At 42.6% G+C, this 22594-nt stretch overlaps 1 protein-coding gene across 1 annotated transcript in view; it reads left to right on the top strand.

The window, feature by feature from the left end:
• Positions 1 to 22077, top strand: part of DDRGK1 (DDRGK domain containing 1) — a 49267-nt gene extending 27190 nt beyond the window's left edge. The window contains exons 5-9 of the mRNA XM_084626011.1: positions 9248 to 9370; positions 12072 to 12110; positions 16545 to 16601; positions 17952 to 18000; positions 20223 to 22077. Coding sequence (XP_084482137.1) covers positions 9248 to 9370; positions 12072 to 12110; positions 16545 to 16601; positions 17952 to 18000; positions 20223 to 20395 — 441 coding nt within the window. The 3' untranslated portion in view covers positions 20396 to 22077. The remainder of the gene's footprint in view (positions 1 to 9247; positions 9371 to 12071; positions 12111 to 16544; positions 16602 to 17951; positions 18001 to 20222) is intronic.
• The last annotated feature ends 517 nt before the right edge of the window (positions 22078 to 22594 follow it).

The following is a 22594-nucleotide window of genomic DNA, read 5'->3' as shown; positions in this document are numbered from 1 at the left end:
CGTGCTAGACTGCAGCAGTGCCTCCTGGGGCATTGCGGTGTGAATACTTTATTTTGGAAATCTTTAAAAATGAATATTAGTGTGTGTAGCAAAAGAGATTAGAAAAAGCAGATAGTGGGCATACATCAAAGCCACTGTTAAAGTATCCCTTCAGCTAGGAGGCTAGAAGGCAGGCAGTTCTTCCAAGGCTTCTCTGAGCAGAAAGGTCCACTCTGGTGACAGCTAGTGGCTAAAAACAAGCTTCATATTCTCTCAGGCACTTGAGCAAGCTGTACAGAGGCTTTAGGGCATGCATCCGGGGTGAGTCACTGTTAGATGTCATGCAGCATCATGCATTGCATTCGCACCTACCAAAGGGGCAAGAATACCCTCTGAGTTAATCAACTGGCATACAGGAACGAGGATGCTGATTTGTGTCTGCCTGCTTGCAGTAAGCCAGTTTATTTTAGTTGCTCAAAATTGGGATTGTGTATGTTGATATCAGAAAAGATGAGTCACTTTGCCTTTTAACATGCTGGGTTGAATGCACAGAACATAGAGTGTAGGAAGTCTTTTTTAAAAGAGTGTTCGTTTCCTTATGTAAAGTTTAGGAAAACAAACAGAGGACTCCTAAAATGCTCTCATTTTTCTGCAGAAACACAATGTTTCCGCTCTGGTTATCCATTGACAAATTCCTTCCTCGCTTCTGAGCTACTCTAATGTGCCAGTACATCAGTGGAACGCTTCTGGGCTGTTAGTTTTTTATGAATGATGAGAGCATCAGCCAGAGTTATTGTAGCAGGGATTAAGAAAGCAAAAAACCAAGTGTTTTGGAAGGGGATATAAACCCTTGTATTTTTCAGGGAATAACCTCTAACTCCTGGGGTTTAGGAAGAAACATTCTCAGTGAGCAGGATATCCAATAACCATCCACTCCACAGTTTCTTTCACCTTCCTTGGAAACAGGTGATATTGGTCATTGAGAGAGATATGCTGTGTCTAGTCCAGTGTCACTGGTCTGAGTCAAACAAAACCTTCTGATTTCAAAATCTGTCAACAAATGCAACCACCACAGCAGGTGGATTTCTTGCCTGGACTGCAGTTTGCCCGGTACGTGCAAGCCGTCTGAGAACAAGCTTCCTTCGTGAGGGCAGGGCAGACGTGGTGGCAAAGGGTATATTGAAAAGTGATGTTTTTCTATGGCTTCCTTCACTCCCAGTGGCAATGACTTTAACTGGTATTAGCATTAAAGCTGCTTAATAGAGTCCAGCCAGTGTTGAGGAGCTGAGTGGTAGGTATGTGTGGAACTTTACACAATGATCTCTTCATAGAGACTTTGCCACATTAAAAGGAAAAGACCAAAGCAGTCTTTCCAAAATTCTACTCACCCAAAGTGAGTTATTTTATTATGGTTGAGTGAATCACATACCATTATTATTCTTTTTTTCATTGTCATTGTTCATGGTTAAGTGAGAGGGAGAATATTTTTGTGTCTGGGCTGGTTTTTTTGGCAGCTTTGCAAGGCTTGGGGGAAAGAAGATGAATAAAGACTCTCAGGCTCCTGAGAATCCCAGCCTAATCAGAACTACTATGGTTTTAGTTGTGTATTATTTAGAACAGTATCTTAATGGATCCTTTCAGCGCTTTCCTTCAATAGTCTTGTAACTTTAATGAGGACAACAGGTCTACCCACTAGGCTGGTGCGTCAAGGGTATTCTACCGCCTTATGGAACTCTCACACAGTTTTTAAGCAAATGAATTCCATTTCATATGAAAGAGTACAGTAGCCAAATAACCACCAAGTGCTCCGGCTCCTCCACAAAGCAAGCTGCTCTGGCCATATGTAGCCCATGAGTTGAGTTGGACATCTGTTATAATAACTTCTCTTCCCATTTGACTCTTCTCTGAATCTTTAACAGGAAGTGGGACTATTCTAGCACCCCACCTTTTTACCCAAGAGCTAGATTTGTTCATCAAAAGCTCCTGCTCCAGTCGGGACAGAGTAGCATTTACAGGGAGGATCACAGTAACAGGAATTTAACATGTTAGTATAGGAGAGTGTAAGACGCTGGCTGGCTTCCTCACCACCTGAGGAATTATCACCCACATCAAGCTAGTCTTCAGTTCTTGGTTCTGTGCTCCACTTATTGTCCAAATGGCCACAGACTCTCAAAAAGCAAACAAAACTCCCAGCTGGGTCTTTCTACCTAGCTGTGATGCCCAGGGCTTACCACCTGGAGTCTTCCTCCCTCAGGGAGCCGCTTGCTAGCCTTTATAGTCACCGACTCCCTTCACAGCAGAGTCTGATAATTGACCAAGCCAGGCTGGCCCTTAAAGGGGCGAGTCCGCCCTTTTACAGAGAGAATAAAAGGGTTAAAAATTGGGTGACTGTATATCCCAGTGCACATGTTGTGCTAACAGAGAGCGGTGTTCCATGCACAACACTGTAGCTTTCAGGTCCTTTTACAGACTTGGCCTATGACATCAAAGGTCAAAATATTAACCTGTTTGACGCCTTTATCTTTTGCAAGGGCCCAGGAGAGATGATGCTGTTTGCAGACTGCCTAAGCTAGAATGTGCCATTTATTTAAAAAAAGGAGGAAAAAACCCTTAAACTATTGCTTACCAGAAACGTAATGTCTGGAACCAATTCTTGTGGGCAGCACACACACTGTTCCGAGCCGCCTACATCAATTAGAAAATGGAAGGGCCAAATTACTAAAGGTTTATGCAACCAGAGATTGATTAGTCATGAATTAAAAAAGGGAGAGAGGTCAGTTACGGAGCTTTGTATCTCCAGCTCTACGTTCTGTCTGAGGCGGGTGCTCTTGGTACTGACGCTTCTGTTGCAGAATCATAATCCCACAAAGCAGTAAATTCAGAATTAAAAGTTTAGCTAGAAATTGTACTGAGACTTCCTGATGTCCTGATCCTTGCCTCAAATCCATCCAGTTACTCCTGCAATTCAAAGTAGCTCAGTCATCTGCCCCTAGGGTTTTTGTGCTTTTCTTCTCATCAATTTCAGAGAAGATGTTTAGGAGCAGTGATGAAGGCAAGGAGCAGAGTCATGGATGTGAAAGGGCGGGGGTGGGTATTTTGTACATAGTGTTAATTCTAACATATGAACCCACTGTTTTTTCACATGGACACTGTCCATTCTGTAGGAGCACCATGATTTATTCATGCAAGAGAAGTTATTTCAAGACTACTATTCTCCAAAGTAATTAACAAATGAGCAGTAAAACTCAGTGAGCTAGCTGAGTTACCCTTCGAATTTCTTCCTTTTGTGCGTGTCTTGTAGAGAGCTACCAAAAGAAATTTCCTTTCCATAAGAGTCGACATTCACTTCCTGTAGGGGATGCTGTTCTTTTGGCCTGCCTAGAGAAATTAGTTGCACCCGAAACGAACAGCTAGATTCTCTCCAGTGATCCAGACAGTTTGATGGCCCAGGAAAGTTTGCCAAAAGTTAGGGTGATTCCTGATTGGGTTACTGTAGTTGCAATTTACAAAATTCAATAACTGGATTTACTTGGTTATAGATGTCCTTCAAAGTATTCACTTATCTCATCTTGTCTATTAACCCACTACTCTGAGTGGTTTGAGACAGGCACTTTAATAAAAATTGAGACTCTTAAAGACAAGTGAAATCCCAGAGTCACTCTGGTTTACCTTTTGTAGGCGGATGGATAAATGCTGTCCATTCCTTCTGGGTAACTTTTCACAGCATTGCATAAAGCTTAGCTGTAAATGGAAACTGCTCTTTAATAGGAGTCCTGGGCACTAAAATCTCGAACTCTGAGAAAATGAGCTCACTGGTGCTATTTTAAATGTAATTATATATATATATATATATATATATATAAATAAAATGTGGTTGCCCCTTGGCTGCAGCGTTGCAAACTAGAGAATATATTTTTAAATTTTATAAGTTTCCTTTCCAGTGTTCTGGTGACCTGATTGGCTGCGTCTGTGAAGAAGCTCCTTTATGATTGGTATTGGCTTTAGCGGTGCCTTACCATGGGGATTTCCCTTTTGCTCTTGGAGTTTTTTGGTGGTGAAATGGTTTACCGACCGACACCTTATCAATGAGAACGAACTTCCTCTGATGTTGCAAAACAGCACCCTTCGTGAGCAATCTGCAAAGCTTTTGTGTAAAGAGCTTGCGTTTCTGTGCACAGGGATTTTGTAGCCTTCGTTCCCTACAGCACCAGCAAATCTACGGTAGTTTGAAAAATTGCATACAGCGTGTGTGATTGAGACAGACATGTAACTTCATGCCTGTCCTGTAATGAAATATTGTATTGGAACAGGATGTGTTGCCTGAAAGCAAATTGCCTTTGAAACGCGGCTTGCTGTAATATAAAAAGAACCAAGGTTTGCCCCTCTTCCATTGACCTGGTTTTAATTGTGTATTTAAAAAAATGCACCACTGCAGGATTGGGGTGTTAGAATCAGTGCTGTAACTAAAAAACCATGCCCATATTGCACAGACAAGGCTTTGGTCAAAATATCTGGATGCCTAAAGTTAGGCTTCTAATGTCATATTTCAGGGCCTAAATAAAAATGGCCAGATTTTTTTCCCAAGTTGCAGCTGCTCCCACTGACTCACTGGGTTTTTTGGGCGCTCAGTGCTTCTGAAAATTGGGCCATTTAGATTTAGTCTCCTAACTTGATATCGAAGACCCTAATTTTAAGCACCTAGGTCTGAAAATTTCGGCCTGTATTTTTAGCCTGTGTAGTGCTGCTAGTGATATCTGCAACCCACTTAAATGTTGGCCTTATGCTTTATTTTGTCAGTATAAACTTTAATTTTAAAAAAGTGCAGCCTTCTTGTACAATTGTGGTGAGAGGATGTATTAAATTCACATGCATCTACGGCGTTCCCTTGGATGCTCACAAGCTGAGGCTGCAGTGCAGTTTCAGTTTGTGGCTATTTTCAAACATTCATAAATTTCTGAAAATTTCCCATGCTTAATGTTGGCAGGAAGGTAAAGTTATTTAGAAAGTTTGAACAAAATTCCTTTTGAGCAGTTCCAATTATTAGAGTTGGGAGAGAGGTTTTTAAAAGATTGATGCTGTGCATAAGCAGTGAAAATGTGAAATACAGAGGAACTCGGTTTGGGTTTCAAAAATATTTCTGGGTTTGAAAAATATTGTTTGACTCCTCATGTGTGCTCCCTGTTGAAACCCTTCCATCTCCTTGCAAATCCTGTACCATCAGGATGATAGACTAGATGATAATTAATAATACCTAGTTCTTTTCAGCCATAGATCTCCATGCGTTACAAAAGAGATCAGTACCATTATCCCTATTTTGCAATTGCGGAAACTGAGGCAGGGAGAGAGAGAAATGACTTGTCTGAGATCTCCTGGCAGGCCAGTGGCAGAGCCAGGAATTGAATCCAGGTCTTCCAAATCCCAGTCCAGTACTCTGCCCGATCGGCCATGTTGCCTTGTGGCTTCATTTCAACTTAAATGGTTTGCTGAAGAAGGGCTTAAGGGGGAGAGCTCGGGTTTGAAGTCTGCATTACTGGATGATGTCCCTCTTGCTGCCTCACTACCCAGTTACCATCATCATCAAACTAATCCTCTTGGGCCAGGATCCTCCCAGCACGTAGAGCATGGGGCGGGGTGATTTATATAGCACTGCAGAACTGTGCAGTGCTTCACAGGCCTGTAAGAGGCGAGAGGTCAGATTCTGTTCTCCCTTGTTGGTTACAAATCCAGGTGGACCCACTGACTTCAGGGGAGTTCATTCTCTGAGGGAGTGTGAATTTATACCAGGGTCTGAGAGACTTACTTAGAGGGCGGAGAGGATTGAAAAACTTCATAAGAAGGATAGGAATTGATCAGAAGAAATACTTTACACTTGTAGAGAGCCCAAACATGGTGTCATGTTGAGGTGGGAGAGGAGTAAGATGCGACTGCTTCACAGCAAAAAAAAAAAAAAAAAAAAACCACCACCAATGTAAGCAGCGGCAGTTACCAAATTTCCTTAGTGCTGGGGTTTCCCCACTCCCCACCCATCCTTTAAGGGAGGTGGCCCGTCTATTCTCTCTCCTGCACATTCCCTGCAGCTTCACTTGAGAGCAATAGATCTGAGATCAGGCCGAAATAAACGACATAACCGTACTTTGCTTTTTTTCCCAGAGGTTTAATTTTGCTTTCCTCCCACATGCTCCCCGAAACATTTTCACTGGTTGCCCTCATGTTTCCTAAATCCTTGGGAGTGAGGCAGGCGGCAGCACCATAAATGGCTACTAAACCAAGTAGTTAAGGACTGATCTTAGAGCTATTTCATAACGTAGACCACTTCCACGGGTGGATAGATTCCCCTGTGGACACCTCCCGGCCTAGTCCTGAGTCCACGCTTTCCACACAGCAGCTGTAGTTCTTGGTGATATGAAAGAAGGACACAGTAGTAAGAGAGCCAGGTGAAAATACATGTGTGTTAATGTAATAGACAAACCTGCTTTACTATGTTTTTTTCCCCACATGTTCCATCTCTGCTGTTTATTGCCTCTCTCAGTGAATTTATTAGTATACAAGCTCCTCTTTTTCTCTCTTTACAGTTTGGGTCTGTCCTCAGGTTTGATCATGGTTGAATTTACACCAAAGAAATGCATGAAGCAGCTGACCAGGGAGTTGCTGGGTTTTTTTTATGTTCAGATTAGTTGTTCAACAAAGCCTCTGGAAATCCTGAGTGTCCTGCTAATAAAACTAACAAGCATTCAGGCTTGAAGGCTGACAGATGCTTCATTGTTCTTACTGAAGGTGCTGCTCAGACCCCCGGAAATGCTCTGCTGATCACAATATGAGAGCTGTAGGTCTGAGAAGAAAGTGTAGGTCAGCTTGCAATGAGTGACCAAAGAAAAAAGACGTGAGACCAAGAATGGCATGCTTTGTCAATCTCCTCGCACTGATGTGTTTCCTACAGTGTGCTGGATGTGGAAATACTGACACTAACATTGTGGCAGGTTTTAGTCCTACTGAAGTCAAAGGCACAGCTCTTTAGACGTGTGAGAGAGAGACTGGGTTGGTTGGTTTGCTTGTCAGCCTCTTAGAAACAGGAAAATGATGTCTGACTGTTGTAAATGGGCCAGTTGTCTTTTGATTTTTGCAGAACAACCACCTGGAAATTTTGAAGGAGTCAACTCTTATCACTTCCCTTCGAAAGTGTTGTCAGGTTTTTTGTGCTTCAAAATTCTACATAGCATTTGAGTTACAGAGATGTGATAGGGACAGAGTTGTGAAGGACTTTGATGTGTCTCAGTGATTCTAGATCAAATTGGCTCAGTTTACAAGTGAAGAAGGGCTCTGAGAGCCAGGCTGTGTTCTTTCAGGCTCATGTGCTGCTAATAATAAAGATTCTGCAGCTGGATCTTAGTTAATAACCTTTTTGGTGAAGCAGGACCCAGAAAATAATCCCACTCCCTCTCAAAAGCTGTGTTAAATCTGCAGGAATAAAAAGCAGCAAAACTTCCCCATTTGACTCTGAATGCACAAAAGGATCAGATCTGGTAAGAAATTAGGTGCTTTTTTTCAGTCACTTTTTCACCATAATTACTCTTTAGGGCCACAGTCCCACAAGTTTCAGAGGGGCCACCGTGTTGGTCTGTATCAGCAAAAACAACGAGGAGTCCTTGTGGCACCTTAGAGACTAATACATTTATTTGGGTATAAGCTTTCGTGGGCTAGAACCCACTTCATCAGATGCATGAAGTGGAAAATACAGGAGGCAGGCATAAATACACACCCCTGAAAAGATGGGAGTTGCCCTACCAAGTGGGGGGCCAGTGCTAACGAGGCCAATTCAATCAGGGTGGATGCAGCCCACGAGTGACTCAGCCTGGGAGTGCTGAGGAATATAATAATTTTTTGGCTGTGTCTACTACAGGGCAGATATATCCATGCTGTGTTCTAAGGGCCCAATCCTGTCTCTTGTAGGGTCTGGCTCTGAACAGTGTCCCTTAATACATGTGTTCATGGATTATATTTCATGATAGGACCTGTTTTGTTTTGTTTTTTTCTGTGTACATTTTATTGATGCAATGGTTCAATTTCCCTCCATTTAAGGAAGCAACTGCTATCATTATTTCGGTGTGGAACGGAGGGGACAGCTCACCATTAGAAACAGGCAGAGCAGAATTTTGCTTCAACAATAGCTTACTGCGGTGGTGGCATTATTTCCTCCTGAGAACAGTAAGAAAAAATGCATAGAAAGCAGCAAACCAAGCACGTGCTTGGGGTGGCACATTTCAAGGGACGGTATTCCGGCCACCCTTTTCGCTTGGTCAGTTGCACTCTCGGAGCTTGGGGTGGCAAAAAGCCTAGAGCAAGCCCTGTCTCTGAGCACGAAACCCCTGCAATCCCATCCTGGCTGTGCCCCTGATTTTGCTAGGCAGCCTAGAGCAAGTCACTTAATATGTGTGCTTCTGTTTTCCTCTCTTGTTCGATGGTTGTGATGCCCCCAGCACAGGGCGGTTAGGAGATTTAATTACCGATTGTACCCAGCTTTGAAGATTTAAAATGCTTTATAAGGCACAGTTAGTATTAGTGACTACAAATGTTTGAAAGGCACCAGAATGCGCAGCTTTTAGCTAACTAGAGTGAACCGCTCACTGAAGAACTTTATTTCTCTCCTTATGGCCACCTCTTATGTTCTGTTCATAAACTAGGCAGTTAATACAGCTCCTTGTATCTTTTACATATAACCAGTTGAGTGGTCTGCCATCAAAAAAACTATTTTTTTGAAACCTTGTAATAGGCCTGATTTTTCTTTCTCACTTGTTTGCCACCAGTGTAACTCCACTGACTTCAGTAGTTACTCCTGTTTTACATGGGTATAAGTGAGAGCAGAATCAGGGTCAGTAACTGAAAATGGATAGGTTGCATTAATGTATGGTTTGGGGGCAGGGACTTCCTGTAGCTTGCACTGCAGAAGAAATGTGTTCATGCAAATTGAGGAAGCAGTTTGCTATATAAAAGTGTCTCTCTCCCCTTCATCAGATCTTTTCCGAGCCAGCCCAGGAAGGGCTGAACTGACTGAGACAATTACTGTATTAAAAGAAGGGCAGAGGCAGAGCTGCTTGTGAAATTAATGATGCAATCAAGGGAGAGACTGAAAGTTTCAGTTTTCAGAAAGTCCTTCTGTTCCTGGCCTGTCCCAGCGAACCCGATTGGCACCCAAATGATAAAGTAAGCAGGGTCTCCGTTAAACTAAACCTGGTTTGGGGAGGAATGACTTGAGCACTTCATTTTTCTGCAGGAAGAGGAACAAAAGAAAGCAAAAGAAGAAGAGGAGCAGAGGGAGCATGAAGAGTACCTCAAGCTGAAGGAGAGTTTTGTAGTTGAAGAGGAGGGTGTTGAAGAAGCAATGACCGAGGAAGAGGTACGTTGTGCTGTCACTGCAGCCAGAATTCCTGACTTCCCACCCAGCTTCCTGGGACTGAAATTGTCCTGATTACATTTTATCCCCTTATTGTTGTAAAAATCAAAAAACCCATCCAAACCATTCTGAATTGAGTCCTGGGTGAGTTACTTGGGTGGTGTGTGCTGAGTGCATGTAAGGAATTTTTTTTGCCTTTTAAATGACAGATCTGGTATATAGTAAATGTGAACCTAGAGCATTTACTGGAGAACATTAGAAAGTTTTATACCAACCTTTGGATTTAGAGAGAAATGCGAAGGGGCAAATTCAGCTCACGTGGAAAGGAGTGCAAACCCCCAATGGGGTTCCGCCTGTTTACAGCATGGCTGAATTAGCCGAGGAGTTCTGTAATCCAAATGCCTTCCTAGGGTTAGAAACCCTGCGGTACAAGTGCAGAAAGGGCTGCTAGAAGGGCAGATAACAGTGGAAGAGCGCAATTCCGAAGGCAGGGTTTGATTCCAAAATAGCTGCCAAGTATGTTTTAAATCCAGCTTCAATATCTAAGGGGTTTAATTATCACTAATTTCAGGGGAATGAAACTGAACTAAAGCTGATTTTAAAAGTAATTTATTAAATGAAGCATTACAATGCCCATATCTCTGGTGTTTCTGGCTGTGTGTTGTTAGAACTGTACACTCTGCGATGGAAGCGACTTGCTAATTCCTTACCCTCTGCTTAGGACTGCGGCACTCTATTGTGGCTGCATACGAGCATGTCTTTTGGATGCTGCTGATAAAATGTGGTATTTCACATCATGGTACATGACTTTTTTTTTTTAATGCTGCCACTGTGGAAGGCAAGATTCTCAAGACGAGATTCATAACCCATTAGAGGCTAAATGGTTTGCTTTGTTTTAATTTTAAGTGCTGTGAAATAATGAAGAGAATGGAGACCTCGTGCTCCAAACGTTTGCAGCTGAATGCATTTGATTTTAGCATAACATTTTTTTAAGTGTCAAAAATTCTTACACTGCTGCGACCCCAGTTTGTTCAGTGAGGTGGCATTGGTGTAAATCAGATTGGTAGTGGTGATTCCACCCCTCCTCCCCCGTCCCCCCCCTCCCGTCCAGCCACCCACTCTAAACCAAAGAAGCATTCATCAAGGCTCTAAATTAGGACCAATGTAAGTCATGCCACGTTAGTGATGGTGGACTAGATCTTCAGAGGTACAAAGGGCAGTTTGGTGCCAAGCTCTCACTGAAAGTTAGTTTGACTAGGGTGGCTAACTTCTATCAGTTCCTTTGTAAATCTACCCTTATTGTGCCATTGGCATTTCTGAATGTTTGCGTAGCAGTGTCTTACAGCAGCAAAATGTGGCTAAAACAGACTTTTTCCATCTGTTTCAGTTACATGCAGTGTTAAGCCGCTGTGCCAGTTATACCACAGGTGCTCTTGGGAGATCAGTCACAGCTAAGACAAGATTGTCACATGATCAGCTTCCTTTAAACAGGAGTATATAATGTGGTCACATTAATTTGTTTGGGGGGAGGCAAAGGAATCTGGGGTGTATAAGATCCTAGACCAGGATGGTTATTGTATGTAAATGGGAGCGGAAAGGGGCTTTACTTGCTTAAGATGGGAGTTGGGGCCTTGTTCTCAACTTAGTGTATTTTTTTTATAAAGTACATATTTCAAATGCCTGTTAAACAAAGACATTCCAAGATACGCAGTTATACAGGGCTGCTGTCAGCGCTAACATGGCTGGAAGGCTGTCTGCTTTCTGCCTTGTGCTTTATGAGACATCCAGTATCCTGCTACAATCTAGGGTGACCAGACAGCAAGTGTGAAAAATCAGGATGGGGGCGGAGGGGGCAATAGGAGCCTATATAAGAAAAAGACCCCAAAATCGGGACTGTCCCTATAAAATCGGGACATCTGGTCACCCTACAGCAATCACATGCTCTGTCAGTAGTTATTGGCTACTCGTCAGTTATTGGTTACCAGCATTCTCAAGCTTGAGTGTCTAGAATTAGGCACCTAAATCTGTAGCTGGGCAACTAATATAAATGACTTAATAATTTCCAGAGACTCTGAGCACCAGCATCTTCCATTCACTTGAATGCAAATTTTGGTTGCGCAGTGCCTTCGATGATCAGGCAGCTTTTATTTAGATGCCTAACAATGGATTTGGATGCCTAATTTTGGGCATCCAAGTTTAAAAGAAATTGGCTCCACTTTCTCTTGTGCGATGATGATTCCAGGCTAAATTCTGCCCTTGGATGCATCTGAGCAGCCTCCCATTGATATCACTCCACGCCCTTCCCACATGCAGAGGGCACGGTTTGGTCCTCGATATTGGTAACTGACTAGAAGGTGTAGAAAGTAACTTGGTCTAAACGTGAATGCAACACACTACCTCTGGCATAGGCCTAAAGAAGATAGAAATTGGATATTTCTGCTCTAGTTGGACAGGTATAAAATATATACTTAATTTAAATACGGACACCTTGAGCCTTGTTTTGATTTTGGATAAATCCATGCAAATTCGTAGATGATATTAACTCCAGATTTACACTGGTGCAACAAATGAGAATCTGTCCCTCATACAGCGCCTTATACGATTAAGTCTATTTTATAACCCTTGTTTTTCCATCAATTTGCAGACACATTTGATTTGATTTCTATTCATTTGAATTAATAACAGTTTTCCTTGCTGTATCCAGTCCCATAGCTTTCTAACGGAATTTATCAACTACATTAAGGTAAGCTACCATTCCGCTTTCTTTATATCCAGTGTGTGTTCGTTTTATTTATTATTTTTTATTATGAAAACGTTTATTGGCGGAGAACTTTATAAAGAAGGGAACCCTTTTGTTAATATTAGGTGGATATTTAATAAAACAAGTATTCAAGCATTACATGGACCTGAACTACAATGTATGTTTTGCTCTTGCAGCTCACAAATGTGTGAATAGTTGCTGGAGTAGTTCCTCCTCCTTTTATCTCGTGGCCATATTTTGGCACTTGTATGTCTATGGCTGTTGTACCCCAGTCACTGAAGTCAACACGTGCCCCCAGGAGTTGAATTGGTACCTTGGATACTTAAAGTAAAACCCTGGAAATGTTTACATAGAATTTTACTCTCCTGTTTGCTTTGGGATAGTGTTCTAGATATTCCAGTTTAAGCAGATCACTTTAGGAACATGTTATTTCCTTTTAGAAGTTATCAATAACTGAGCATTTCATTCCACCTTTAAAAGACCCTCATAGGGTAATCTGGACTTGGCAGCAACGACGTCTGTCTACACTGCAGTTGGAGGTGTAATTGGAGCACAAGTACACGCACCACAGTAGCATTGACCTAGGTAGCTCAAAGACCAGTAGCTATGAAGCCACAGCAGCAGGAGCTAGCTGCCGAGTAAGTACCCAGCACGGGCTTGTACAGCCCATGCTGCTGCTTCTTCACTGCTCTTTGCACTCGTGCTCGCTAGATCAGAGCTAGCTCGGGTGCTGAATTGCACCTCTGACTGCAGTGTAGACACACCCATAGTCCTTGTAGTAAAATTTCTGAGTCTTGACTAGAAAAGTTACTATATTTTTTAAAAAAAAAATTTACCTAGCCAGTTGCTTGGTGCCCAGTCCCGTGAGGTGGTGGTTGCCCTAAACTCACATAGAGGTCAGTGGTAGTTGAGGACACTCCATGCCTTACAAGATTCGGCCCTAAGTTTGCGAATGTTGAAGGCACAGTAATGATTATTATTTTTTATTTAATTCACTGGTTCCATTGCAGTTTTGTTCCCCTCCCCCTACCGCTGAATGAGAGTGAGGATTGCTGAATTTGTGTGGTATCTGTTGTACCACGTGCATTTTTTGATCCTCTTGAAACACAAGCACAATAAAGGTCACATAAACCTCTCACTTGATTTCCTCTCTAACTTCTCTACCCTTGAGATGCGTGGCCGTGTCTTAACCTTTAGAGAGGTGTTGTTGTAGAAAAGATCACTCATCAGGGTGTCTTAGGCTTCCTTTTAATAGCCTTGGGGAGCTTCATTTTTAAAGTTTGGGGTATTTGTGGTGGTTCACACTCTCCAGTTAAAATAGAAGCCTCAACTTACATTTTGACTGCCATATACATTGTCTGTCTGAAACTGGAGAAGCAATAACAGTGTGTGACTCTGAGACCTGAAAGCTAAGACAGCTTGATTCATGTGAAACCGTAAGCTCAGCAAGTGGGACATAAGCGTATGCAAAAGGCCCTGCTTCAGAAAAACATCCCAATTCAAGAAGGCAGTTCAGCACATACGTTGCTGAATAGGGATGGATGGCAGAATTGGGAGCGTTATTTTCTTGAACATTTTTAACTTTCTCTCTAGCTTGAAAATATACTTGGTTTAGAGAAGACAAGGGCAGCATACAATCCCTCCTAGCTGGATATGTTGTTGCTTTTTCAGAAGGAATGACTTCTCTGCTGAAACAGTGCTAATCCGGCAGCATCAGTCTGAAAGCATCTGTCACGTGGTCTTAAAGAGCAGCCGATGCCTCAAAAAAAAAAAGAATTGTAATTTAACCTTTCTGTTGAGGAAGCTGTTCTGACTGTGTCAGTTTTTGAGTGGAGGCAGCTTGCTTCCTATTTTATTCCTAGGTACATTTTACATGAAATGTAGACTCTTTGGTTTGTTTTTTGGGGTTGGAATTTTCTGATTAAGACTGGATTTACAAAGGACCCAAAGGGAGTGAAGCACCCAGATCCCAGTGAAATTAGATGGAGATTGAGTGCCTCATTCCCTCAGGCTCCTTTGAAAATCCCTTGGTTATTAAATTCATCTGCAGCTCCTAAAGTCTCAGGCCTCTGTGATCTTGCGTGTGTGTGTGTGTGAACTCTGTGCCAAAAGCATTTCCATTCCCCAGCAACCGATTGTGTCGTTACAAACTGGGGGCTCTGGCTTTTGAAAGAGATGCAGTGGCGCACCAGAAAAGCCGCTGGGTTTGGACATGGTGCCAGAGCTGTGTAGGCCACTTCACAAAAAGGATGACTCTGTGGGCCCAATCGGTACTTTACAAATTAATTGGCGGTTGTTTGAAAGCTGCAGGGAGGCTCGGGATCGTGGGAAGTAGTCCCGCCGGAGAAGGATGAGTGGGCAAAGTGCTGGTGAGGCAGCCCAAAATGCAAAAAGAAACATACAGATGCACCTCAGACTGTGCCTCAGCCCATTAAATCATTTCCACTTGGACTCCCCATTTCAAACCTCTGAGCAGCTTCAGGTGGCTGCCAGTTTGTTTTTAAAAAGAACCTGTTGCAAAAATACCAAAAGGGGCTGAGGATTAAATCCAAAGTGCATGTAGACGCTCTCTCGGAAGTAAGGTCAAAATTCTGCTCCCCTTATTCACATGAATCCTCCCCTTGATTACAGTGGGATTCATTGTGTAAATAACCAGAGCAGGACTTGACCCTAAATTACAGTGTCTGGCCCCAGTTCAGCAAAGTACTTAAGCACATGCCGGCCTATTGAAATTAATGGAACTTCAGCGTGTGTTTTTGGAAGTTAAGCGCATGCTTAAGTGCTCTGCCATGAATCAGGCCTCAAGCTTCAGTGACTGTATTTCTGCAAAAGAGAGCCTTGAGTTCCTAGAATACCAGCCATGATAAGCGATTCACCTGGAAAGCTTCCAGTAAACTCTTTCAGTAGTTCGGGGATGACTGTTTTTAAGGGAAGATTTAAATCCTCTCTTCTCATTTCATAAAGGGGTGGGAGTTCGTTTGTTTGTTTGTTTGTTTTTGGTTGGGGTTTTTTTTGCCCCCTATCCTTTAAAATGAAGATGTGATGATCCATAGCAGTTCCCAGCTCTGAGAACTGAATTCCATGGACTGGTTTCAGTTCTGTATCTTCAGTCCATGGTAGTCAGTTCTCTAGCTTGGCTGTGTCTAACTTCACAACTAGTAAGTCTGTGGGTTTTTTTTTTTTGTTTCTGTTTGTTTTTTTCCCTTAATGAGAGAGGGCATGACTGTGTACAACCTCTTTATTTCCCAGATGTCCATTCAGGTTAGAGTTGCTGTGTCCTTAAATCAGTCAAAACATAAACGTTCTCATTCTGAAATGGTTCTGTCCAATTCGAACGTAATACTTGCATCTGGAATTGTAAAGCTCCCCAAGATATTGCCGTACCACCATACTGGAAGGAATAGTGGCCTGGAACTAAAAGAGAATAATACTTAGCACCTCTATAGCCCTTTATATTTAGAGCTCCTCACAAGCATTAATGCATCTTTACAGTGCATTTAGATAAATGAGATATTAACCCATTTTACTGATGGGGAAACCACAGCATGGAGTGGTTGAGTTCCCGTTTCACCAGGGCATTGTACGACTCCAGTCTTCTTCTGTGTAAGTCCCTCTGGTTACATCAGTGTAAGACTAGAGTAAAGCAGTGGTGAATCAGATACTAAATGACTTGGCTAAAGTCACCCAGGGAATCCATGCCAAAGCCAATTAGAAAATTCAAGAGTTCTTTGCTCCCAGTTCTGTTCTTAGTCCATATCACACTGCTCCTCTGACAGAGCACTAGGAGTACATCTCTAACTATGAGAAATTAGATAAGGGATTAACTAGCTAAAGAAGCTCATTAAGGCAACAACATTTGTGTTAAAAAAAAAAAAAAACACGGGGAAAAAAAGCAGACAAACCACCCAAGAGCTTAATACACCAGGAGGTCTGGCCCAGTTTTTCTTTTTTTTTTTTTTTTTAAACGTAATTTGCAGCATCCCAAACTGAAGTGCAAAGGAATAAACTGAATAAACTGTGCAAACTGAAAGCTTACCTTAATCCTGGCGGGGAAAGATACAGGTTGCAGGAAGAACAGTCAGGCCCTTCTATGAATATCTGCACGGCAGTAGTCCAAAATGTTTCTGCTTATCTTGCCTCTCTAAAATACGAGATTGGTCAGAACAGATCTCTAGAAACACATGCAGTGCTTCATCCGCAGGTGGAAAAGAGCCTCTAATTTCTCTGTAAGCAAAACTGATTTAAATAAATGATTCAACTCAGTTGTTTCCCAAGCAGGAGAGTTTGCTAGGAATTGTGAACTTGAATTCTAGTTTCTCTCCCACTAGATGCACCCTGCATATTTCTGTGGCCAAACAGATAAAAATCTAGTCCCCATTCTCATCAGCTGCTTATAACTCTTCTTTGTTTCCGTAGAATGCAAAGGTGGTTCTTCTGGAAGACCTGGCTTCCCATTTGGGGTTAAGAACCCAGGTAAGCATTACAAGCCAGACCTAATACACCAATACTAATAATGGGAGTGTTGGTAAAGTGGGTAATTTCCATGTGAATCTTGGTGGTCCTACTGAAAATACTTGGGTTTCGACTGAAGTTCAACAGAAGGGCCACCCTAAAGGAATTCATTGGAAGAGCCATCCAGCCAATAACTTCATCAGCCAATGAGTCCTTGCCATGAAGGAGCATACTCAGAATGTCTTGTACCCCAGCACTTCTTGTTGGCCACTGGAGCTGTAATCCCAGCCTTTCCTTGTATCCAGCACACGCTTGCGTGCTCTCTCCTTATTTACCAGTTTGGGTTATTTGGGCTACAGAGTCACCTAAAATATAGCTACGAGCATGGTCATTGTTGGATAGGGTGGAAGCTGCCCAGACGAGTGGGGAAAATTGCAACATTAGCCATACTGTTTCGTGTACAGTAAGAGAACAGATGTTAATTTTTTTGTCCCTAGACTTTCCTCCCACGCTGCCCCCTTCCCCAATTTATAGCCTGCTAAATTATTTTTAAATGGTTAAATGTTTTTAGGATGTGTTTTCTTATTAAAAACAAGCAACCTCACTCCTGCAAAAACTATAAAGAGCCTTCCAAGAGAAATCTTGACCTTACATTGTACCTTTTGGCCTCTGTCCTCCGTTTCTCTTTCTTCTCCCCCCGCTCCCCTCCCGGTCTACAGTTCTCTCTTCCTGTTCTGCCTTAGCTCTGTCTGCAGTTTGGGGAGGGGCCATGTATTTGATTTGATTCTGACACGCCTAGCACGTCACCTGCTCTATAAATAATCAAAGCCCATCTGGTCACATTGAGTCCTAGTGTAACCTTGGAGTTACCCCACGGATAAATTCGGCATGTTACCTTTTGGGCCAGTGGAGAACACAACAGACTTTAAGCAGAACAAATACATTTTCATTACTGTATTTGGGCCATATCCTCAGCTGGTGTACCTTGGCATAGTTGCATGGTCTGGCCCTTTTGTTTCTGTACACACACACCCTTCTTTGTCAATGCTCAAGAGGTGTCTATGCAATCCCCGTCCATTAAATATGTAAATCATACCTCTCACATTCAGATAAGTTTGCAAGAACAGCCTCTTGTGGGGAGGGAGCTATTTGCATACACCGGATTACAGAGGCTGACCGCATCCTGGCTAAAACAAAACCTTGTCCCGATAACAGGCTTATCACTTGCATTTGTGTAGAAATGCTGATATGCATGTTTCACCTAAATATTCTGCACTCGAGAATAAGACATGAAGCACAGTCTCTCTGATATGCCTGGAAATGTGAGATCTCTCTCCTTTTAACTGGTTCTTTTTCCCACCCCTCCAACAGGATGCAATTGGTAGAGTACAAGACCTGATGGCAGATGGCACTCTAACAGGTGACAGTGGAAACGTTACGGGTTTCTGTTGAGTTGTTCACTATGTGAATAGTTGATGCAGAAAATGCATCGAACCCCTCAGCCAAGTAGTAGGAAAATGCTTCTATTTAATTTATCCTGTAATCACCAAGGACTCCTACTTGACTTGATCAGTAGATATGTTAATTACCCTAATTTCAGCTTTGAAACTTGGGTGGTTTAAAATGGAGTGCCATCCTGGAGAGGTGCTCTAGCATTTTTGTACCTGACTGTTGTTGCGGTACAGAATCAAAATAACGCACCTTCACCCACTGAAGCACTTGAGCTGCATACAGGCATTGCTAGGCTGCACAGGTATGAATTTCACTCTCTCTGAGAGCTACATTATTTTTGCAATGAGAAAAATCTCATTGTGGGGGTTTTCCGGTAGTTTGCAAACCTGTTTTTAAAAAACATAACACCTAGAGCCTAGAAAAGGGACTGTCCCAGGGCACTAGACTTTGGGGTGCATACAGGCTATCCCAGTGCTCTTGTTACAGCTCTGAAGGCCTTTAAAACTGGGAGTAGCAGTTATGGATCACATGCCTGCTCTTAGTCATGTGCCCTACAGGAAATTGCATATGTGGCTTCCTGCCTCTTGGGCAGGGGAAGCAGACAGGAGAGATGGGGGTCAGGGAAGGACGTGGGTGGGGGCTTTCCACACCTGTCAGTAGGAGGTGAAGAGGGAAACAGCAGCAGAGAGCAGGAGCTGGCTTGGGGAAAGCCTCCCCAGGGGGGCTGGGAAGTGGTGGAGACAAGGACTAGACAAAACTGTTAGGGTTGCTTTGACTCTCTTTTGTTTCTAAGTTAAGAAAGAAAAACCCGAAGCGCCAAATAACCAAAACAAACCCAAAAAAGCCCTGGAACTGTGCATCTGTTTAGATTAGGATTTTCCTTTCCTCAGCTGGTAGAGGAGCCTACACACTCGACTGAGATGCTGCCAGCCTAAAATCTAATCCACTTGTAAAAATTAAGTTCAAATAGCTTCTAATTCTACAAGTGTCCATTAGGAATTCGGCCAGAGTTTGGCCTCAATCCATATGTTTAAGTCGATGCCCCCGAATAGATACAATCATGGTAATAGCAAGTGTTGTTCATTCCAGTCATCATTTGACGGGTAGGGAAAGGTACTGCCTATGTTCAAGGGAGCTAAATTATCTGAAGGACTGAAGAGGGTTTGCTAAAGGAGGCTCGATAACACAGGGGTTAGAGCACTTGCCTTGTAGTGCTGGCAACTTGGGCTACAGTTGTGAATGTGTTACTGTCTCATTACAGGTTTCAGAGTAACAGCCGTGTTAGTCTGTATTCACAAAAAGAAAAGGAGGATTTTTGGCTCCTTAGAGACGAACCAATTTATTTGAGCATAAGCTTTTGCGAGCTACAGCTCACTTCATCAGATGCATTCCGATGAAGTGAGCTGTAGCTCACGAAAGCTTATGCTCAAATAAATTGGTTAGTCTCTAAGGTGCCACAAGTCCTCCTTTTCTTTTTGTCTTTATTACAATAAATACTAGCAGTACACTCCTTTGATTTTATCATATGTGTTGTTTTACTGCCACTCAACCCAAGAGAGACTATTTTCCTGCAAGCCCCGGTGATAGGCCAGGACCCCGATGTGCTAGGCGCTGTACAAACAGAGAACAAAATGATGATCCCTGCCGCAAAGAGTTAACAATCAAAGTATAAAACAAGACAACAGGTGGATACAGGCAGATAAGGGGTACAGGGAAAAAAGGAGACAGTATTGATCAGATTGACAGGCTGTGGTCTCCGCACCCCAGCAGCCTAAATATTAAGTTCTTTGTAGGCATTGCAGCAAAGGAGTGTTTTAAGGAGGATAATGAAGTAGACTGGAGTCCCCTTGCACTAGGCACTATACAAATACCACGGAAGAAACACTCCCTACCCCCAAACCCTAGCAATTTAAATAGATGAGACAGACCAAGTAGGAGGGGAAGGCACAGAAGTGTGTTTCCCAAGGTCACCAGCAGGCCAATGGCAGAGTTAGGAATAGAAGAACCCAAGTCTCCTTGTTCCTAGGCCAGTGCCCCTGTCTGCTGGACCACAGCACCTTGCTAAATCTGGAATTTAGTTTGTGCTCTGTAAATGTAGTCCCTGAATTAACTAAAGGTGTGCGGTCATTAATGTCTATTGGGGAAATGTAGTTAGCTTTGAAGTATTGACTGGTCACGTTTGTCTTTTAGGTGTGATTGATGACCGAGGAAAGTTCATCTATATCACTCCAGAGGAGATGACCGCAGTGGCTCAGTTTATCAAACAGAGAGGACGAGTCTCCATTGCAGAACTGGCCCAAGCAAGCAATTCCCTCATCAACCTCCAACCTGAGAGCAGAGCTGTCACTCAGAGCACAGCATGATAATTCATTTCACAGTGTGGGAAGATACTGCAGTAGAGTAAATTAATAACACACAGGTCATTAAAAGTATCCCTGTCTATTCATAACCGTGAAAAAGAGATGTGGTGGTTACTTTTAAACATGAACTGCAAGACATTATCCAATGGTTTGCTTCTCAATTAATTAGAGTAGATAATCAGAATAAAATGGAGCCACATCCTCCCCCCGCCCCCCCAAGAAGACACTAAAAAAGAATCCAGGGCTAAACTACACTCTCTTGTGCATCTGTGGCTCCGTGATTTCAGTGACTTCCCTGTGCACGCATTAGAGGGTGGAATTTAGCCCCAAGTGCACATAAAAGCACAGCCAAAATTTTCAGTTTACTCTGAAAGCTCAGAGCCCTGTGTTGCTGTGAGATGGACGAGCATGCTGGGTAACTGTATGCTCCCTACCAATCAGACCATTTTGCTTCCAAATCTCGCGTCCATGTCACATTACAGTTGCTTTTGGAGCTGCAGTTGGTGTTACCCAGGCCAGCTATGCAGCTGTACTGTGTTATGCTCCTAGTTTTAAGGTCGTCTTCTGGGTGTGCTGGCTACAGGCTGAAACAGTAGATCTAAGCAGATGACATTTGCAGATTTTACTGTATTATCTAGAATTGTTGTAGAAGATAAAAAGAAAACTATATTAGATGTTTCTCTCTGTTCTGGTTGTAATGATAACTCTTTATATAGTACTTCACAGGTTCAAAGAACTTCAAACATTCTCTTGCTTAAAAGCGTTTGCCAAGGAAATTCCTCTGTTTTCTTGTTTATATAATGCTAAAAGTGTGGCAAGCAGCCAAAGTGCACTCTTGTTGTGTCTGCAGCCAGAAAGAGAGAGAAACACAGAGCACAATGAACATCCCCAGCTTACTGTACAGATCAGTCCTAATTATGGTCACCCTTGTGTACCCTGTTATATCCTGACATGCCTTCCATGCGAATGCCCATGCCAAGTCAGTGAGACTGCACGTTTCAGACATGTAACTACTAAAAGGTTTGGGTGTTCTGGATTATTTTAAAAAATAACAACACAAAGGGGAGACTAACTTCCAGGACTTTCGAAGTGCAATTGCTACAACCAAGAGAATATTTCTAAGAGACTGTTGTGTCGTTGTAGCTTTAAATGTTTGGGAGGCGGGGGGATTTATTGCCTATGTGAGAATAATTTGCTATATAGTCAGATGGGTGCTTTGCTAATTATCTTTCTGCTATAAATACATTGTACTTGTGAATCTGACATACAGCACTTAGGCACTGGGTTTTGTCCTTACAAAACTTATTTTTACATGAAAAGTCCAGGTAGAACTGAGCTGAATGGAAATCTTGCTGTTCTGATTCACTGTAAATGTGATGATGTAGCAATAATACACAAATGAAATGTTTCTGTTAACAGTGTCATTCCTGCTAAACCTACCCGCTATGGGAGGCAACGTTCAGTTGTAACGCTGCCTCCTGTACCTGATGTGAATGCTGACACGTTTCACCACTCCGCAGAGGCAGTCAGTCACCACCAGATACATTGGTTGATTTAGGGCTTTTCAAAGTGTCTGAATTATTCAGAGTTAGGTTGGGGTTTATGCTGCTGCTATCTCTTTTGTTTTGTCCTGTCCTGATATGGACTGTTTTCCTAGTAAAATAAATACAGTGGAGAGAATTGCAGACTTTTGAGCGCATGTGAGTTGTTTTCGGTTTTTTTTTTTAAACAACTTGTGAGTTGATTTTTAAAGTTAAGAGGGTAAGTAACAGAGATCAGGTCAGATTTTAATACAGCAAAGTAACACCGTTGAATCCAGTAGTGCGTTGAAGTGTACATGCAGTTACTCAAGACGTAACAAATCAAAATCATGTCCATTGTTCAGTGCAAGCTTCCTTCTGCAGCTCCCCCTGCGTAACTTGTCTAATGGAAAGAGGCCTGTCTTTCTTGCATTGAATGACTTTGGAGCCAGTTAGTGGTTTTGTGAGGTGCACCATCTTCAAAACCTTCCCAAATATTACATAATGAATCTCTTAGATCACTCATATGTTTGGTATTGTAGTTTCCTTGCACATCTTTACCCAGAGGGAAATGTGCTGGAGGAGTGTGTTTCGGCGGCTGAGAAAGCCATGTCAGTGTGGCACTTCTAGCACACCACGGTCAGCAGGAGCAAACGTTTAAGATCATGTCTATTCAAATGCT

Source organism: Lepidochelys olivacea, assembly GCF_965140295.1.
Source record: "Lepidochelys olivacea isolate rLepOli2 genome assembly, chromosome: 4".
In the NCBI taxonomy this organism is placed as follows: domain Eukaryota; kingdom Metazoa; phylum Chordata; order Testudines; family Cheloniidae; genus Lepidochelys; species Lepidochelys olivacea.
The sequence above is the reverse complement of the archived record's forward strand: the minus strand, read 5'-3'. Positions and strand labels throughout refer to the sequence as shown.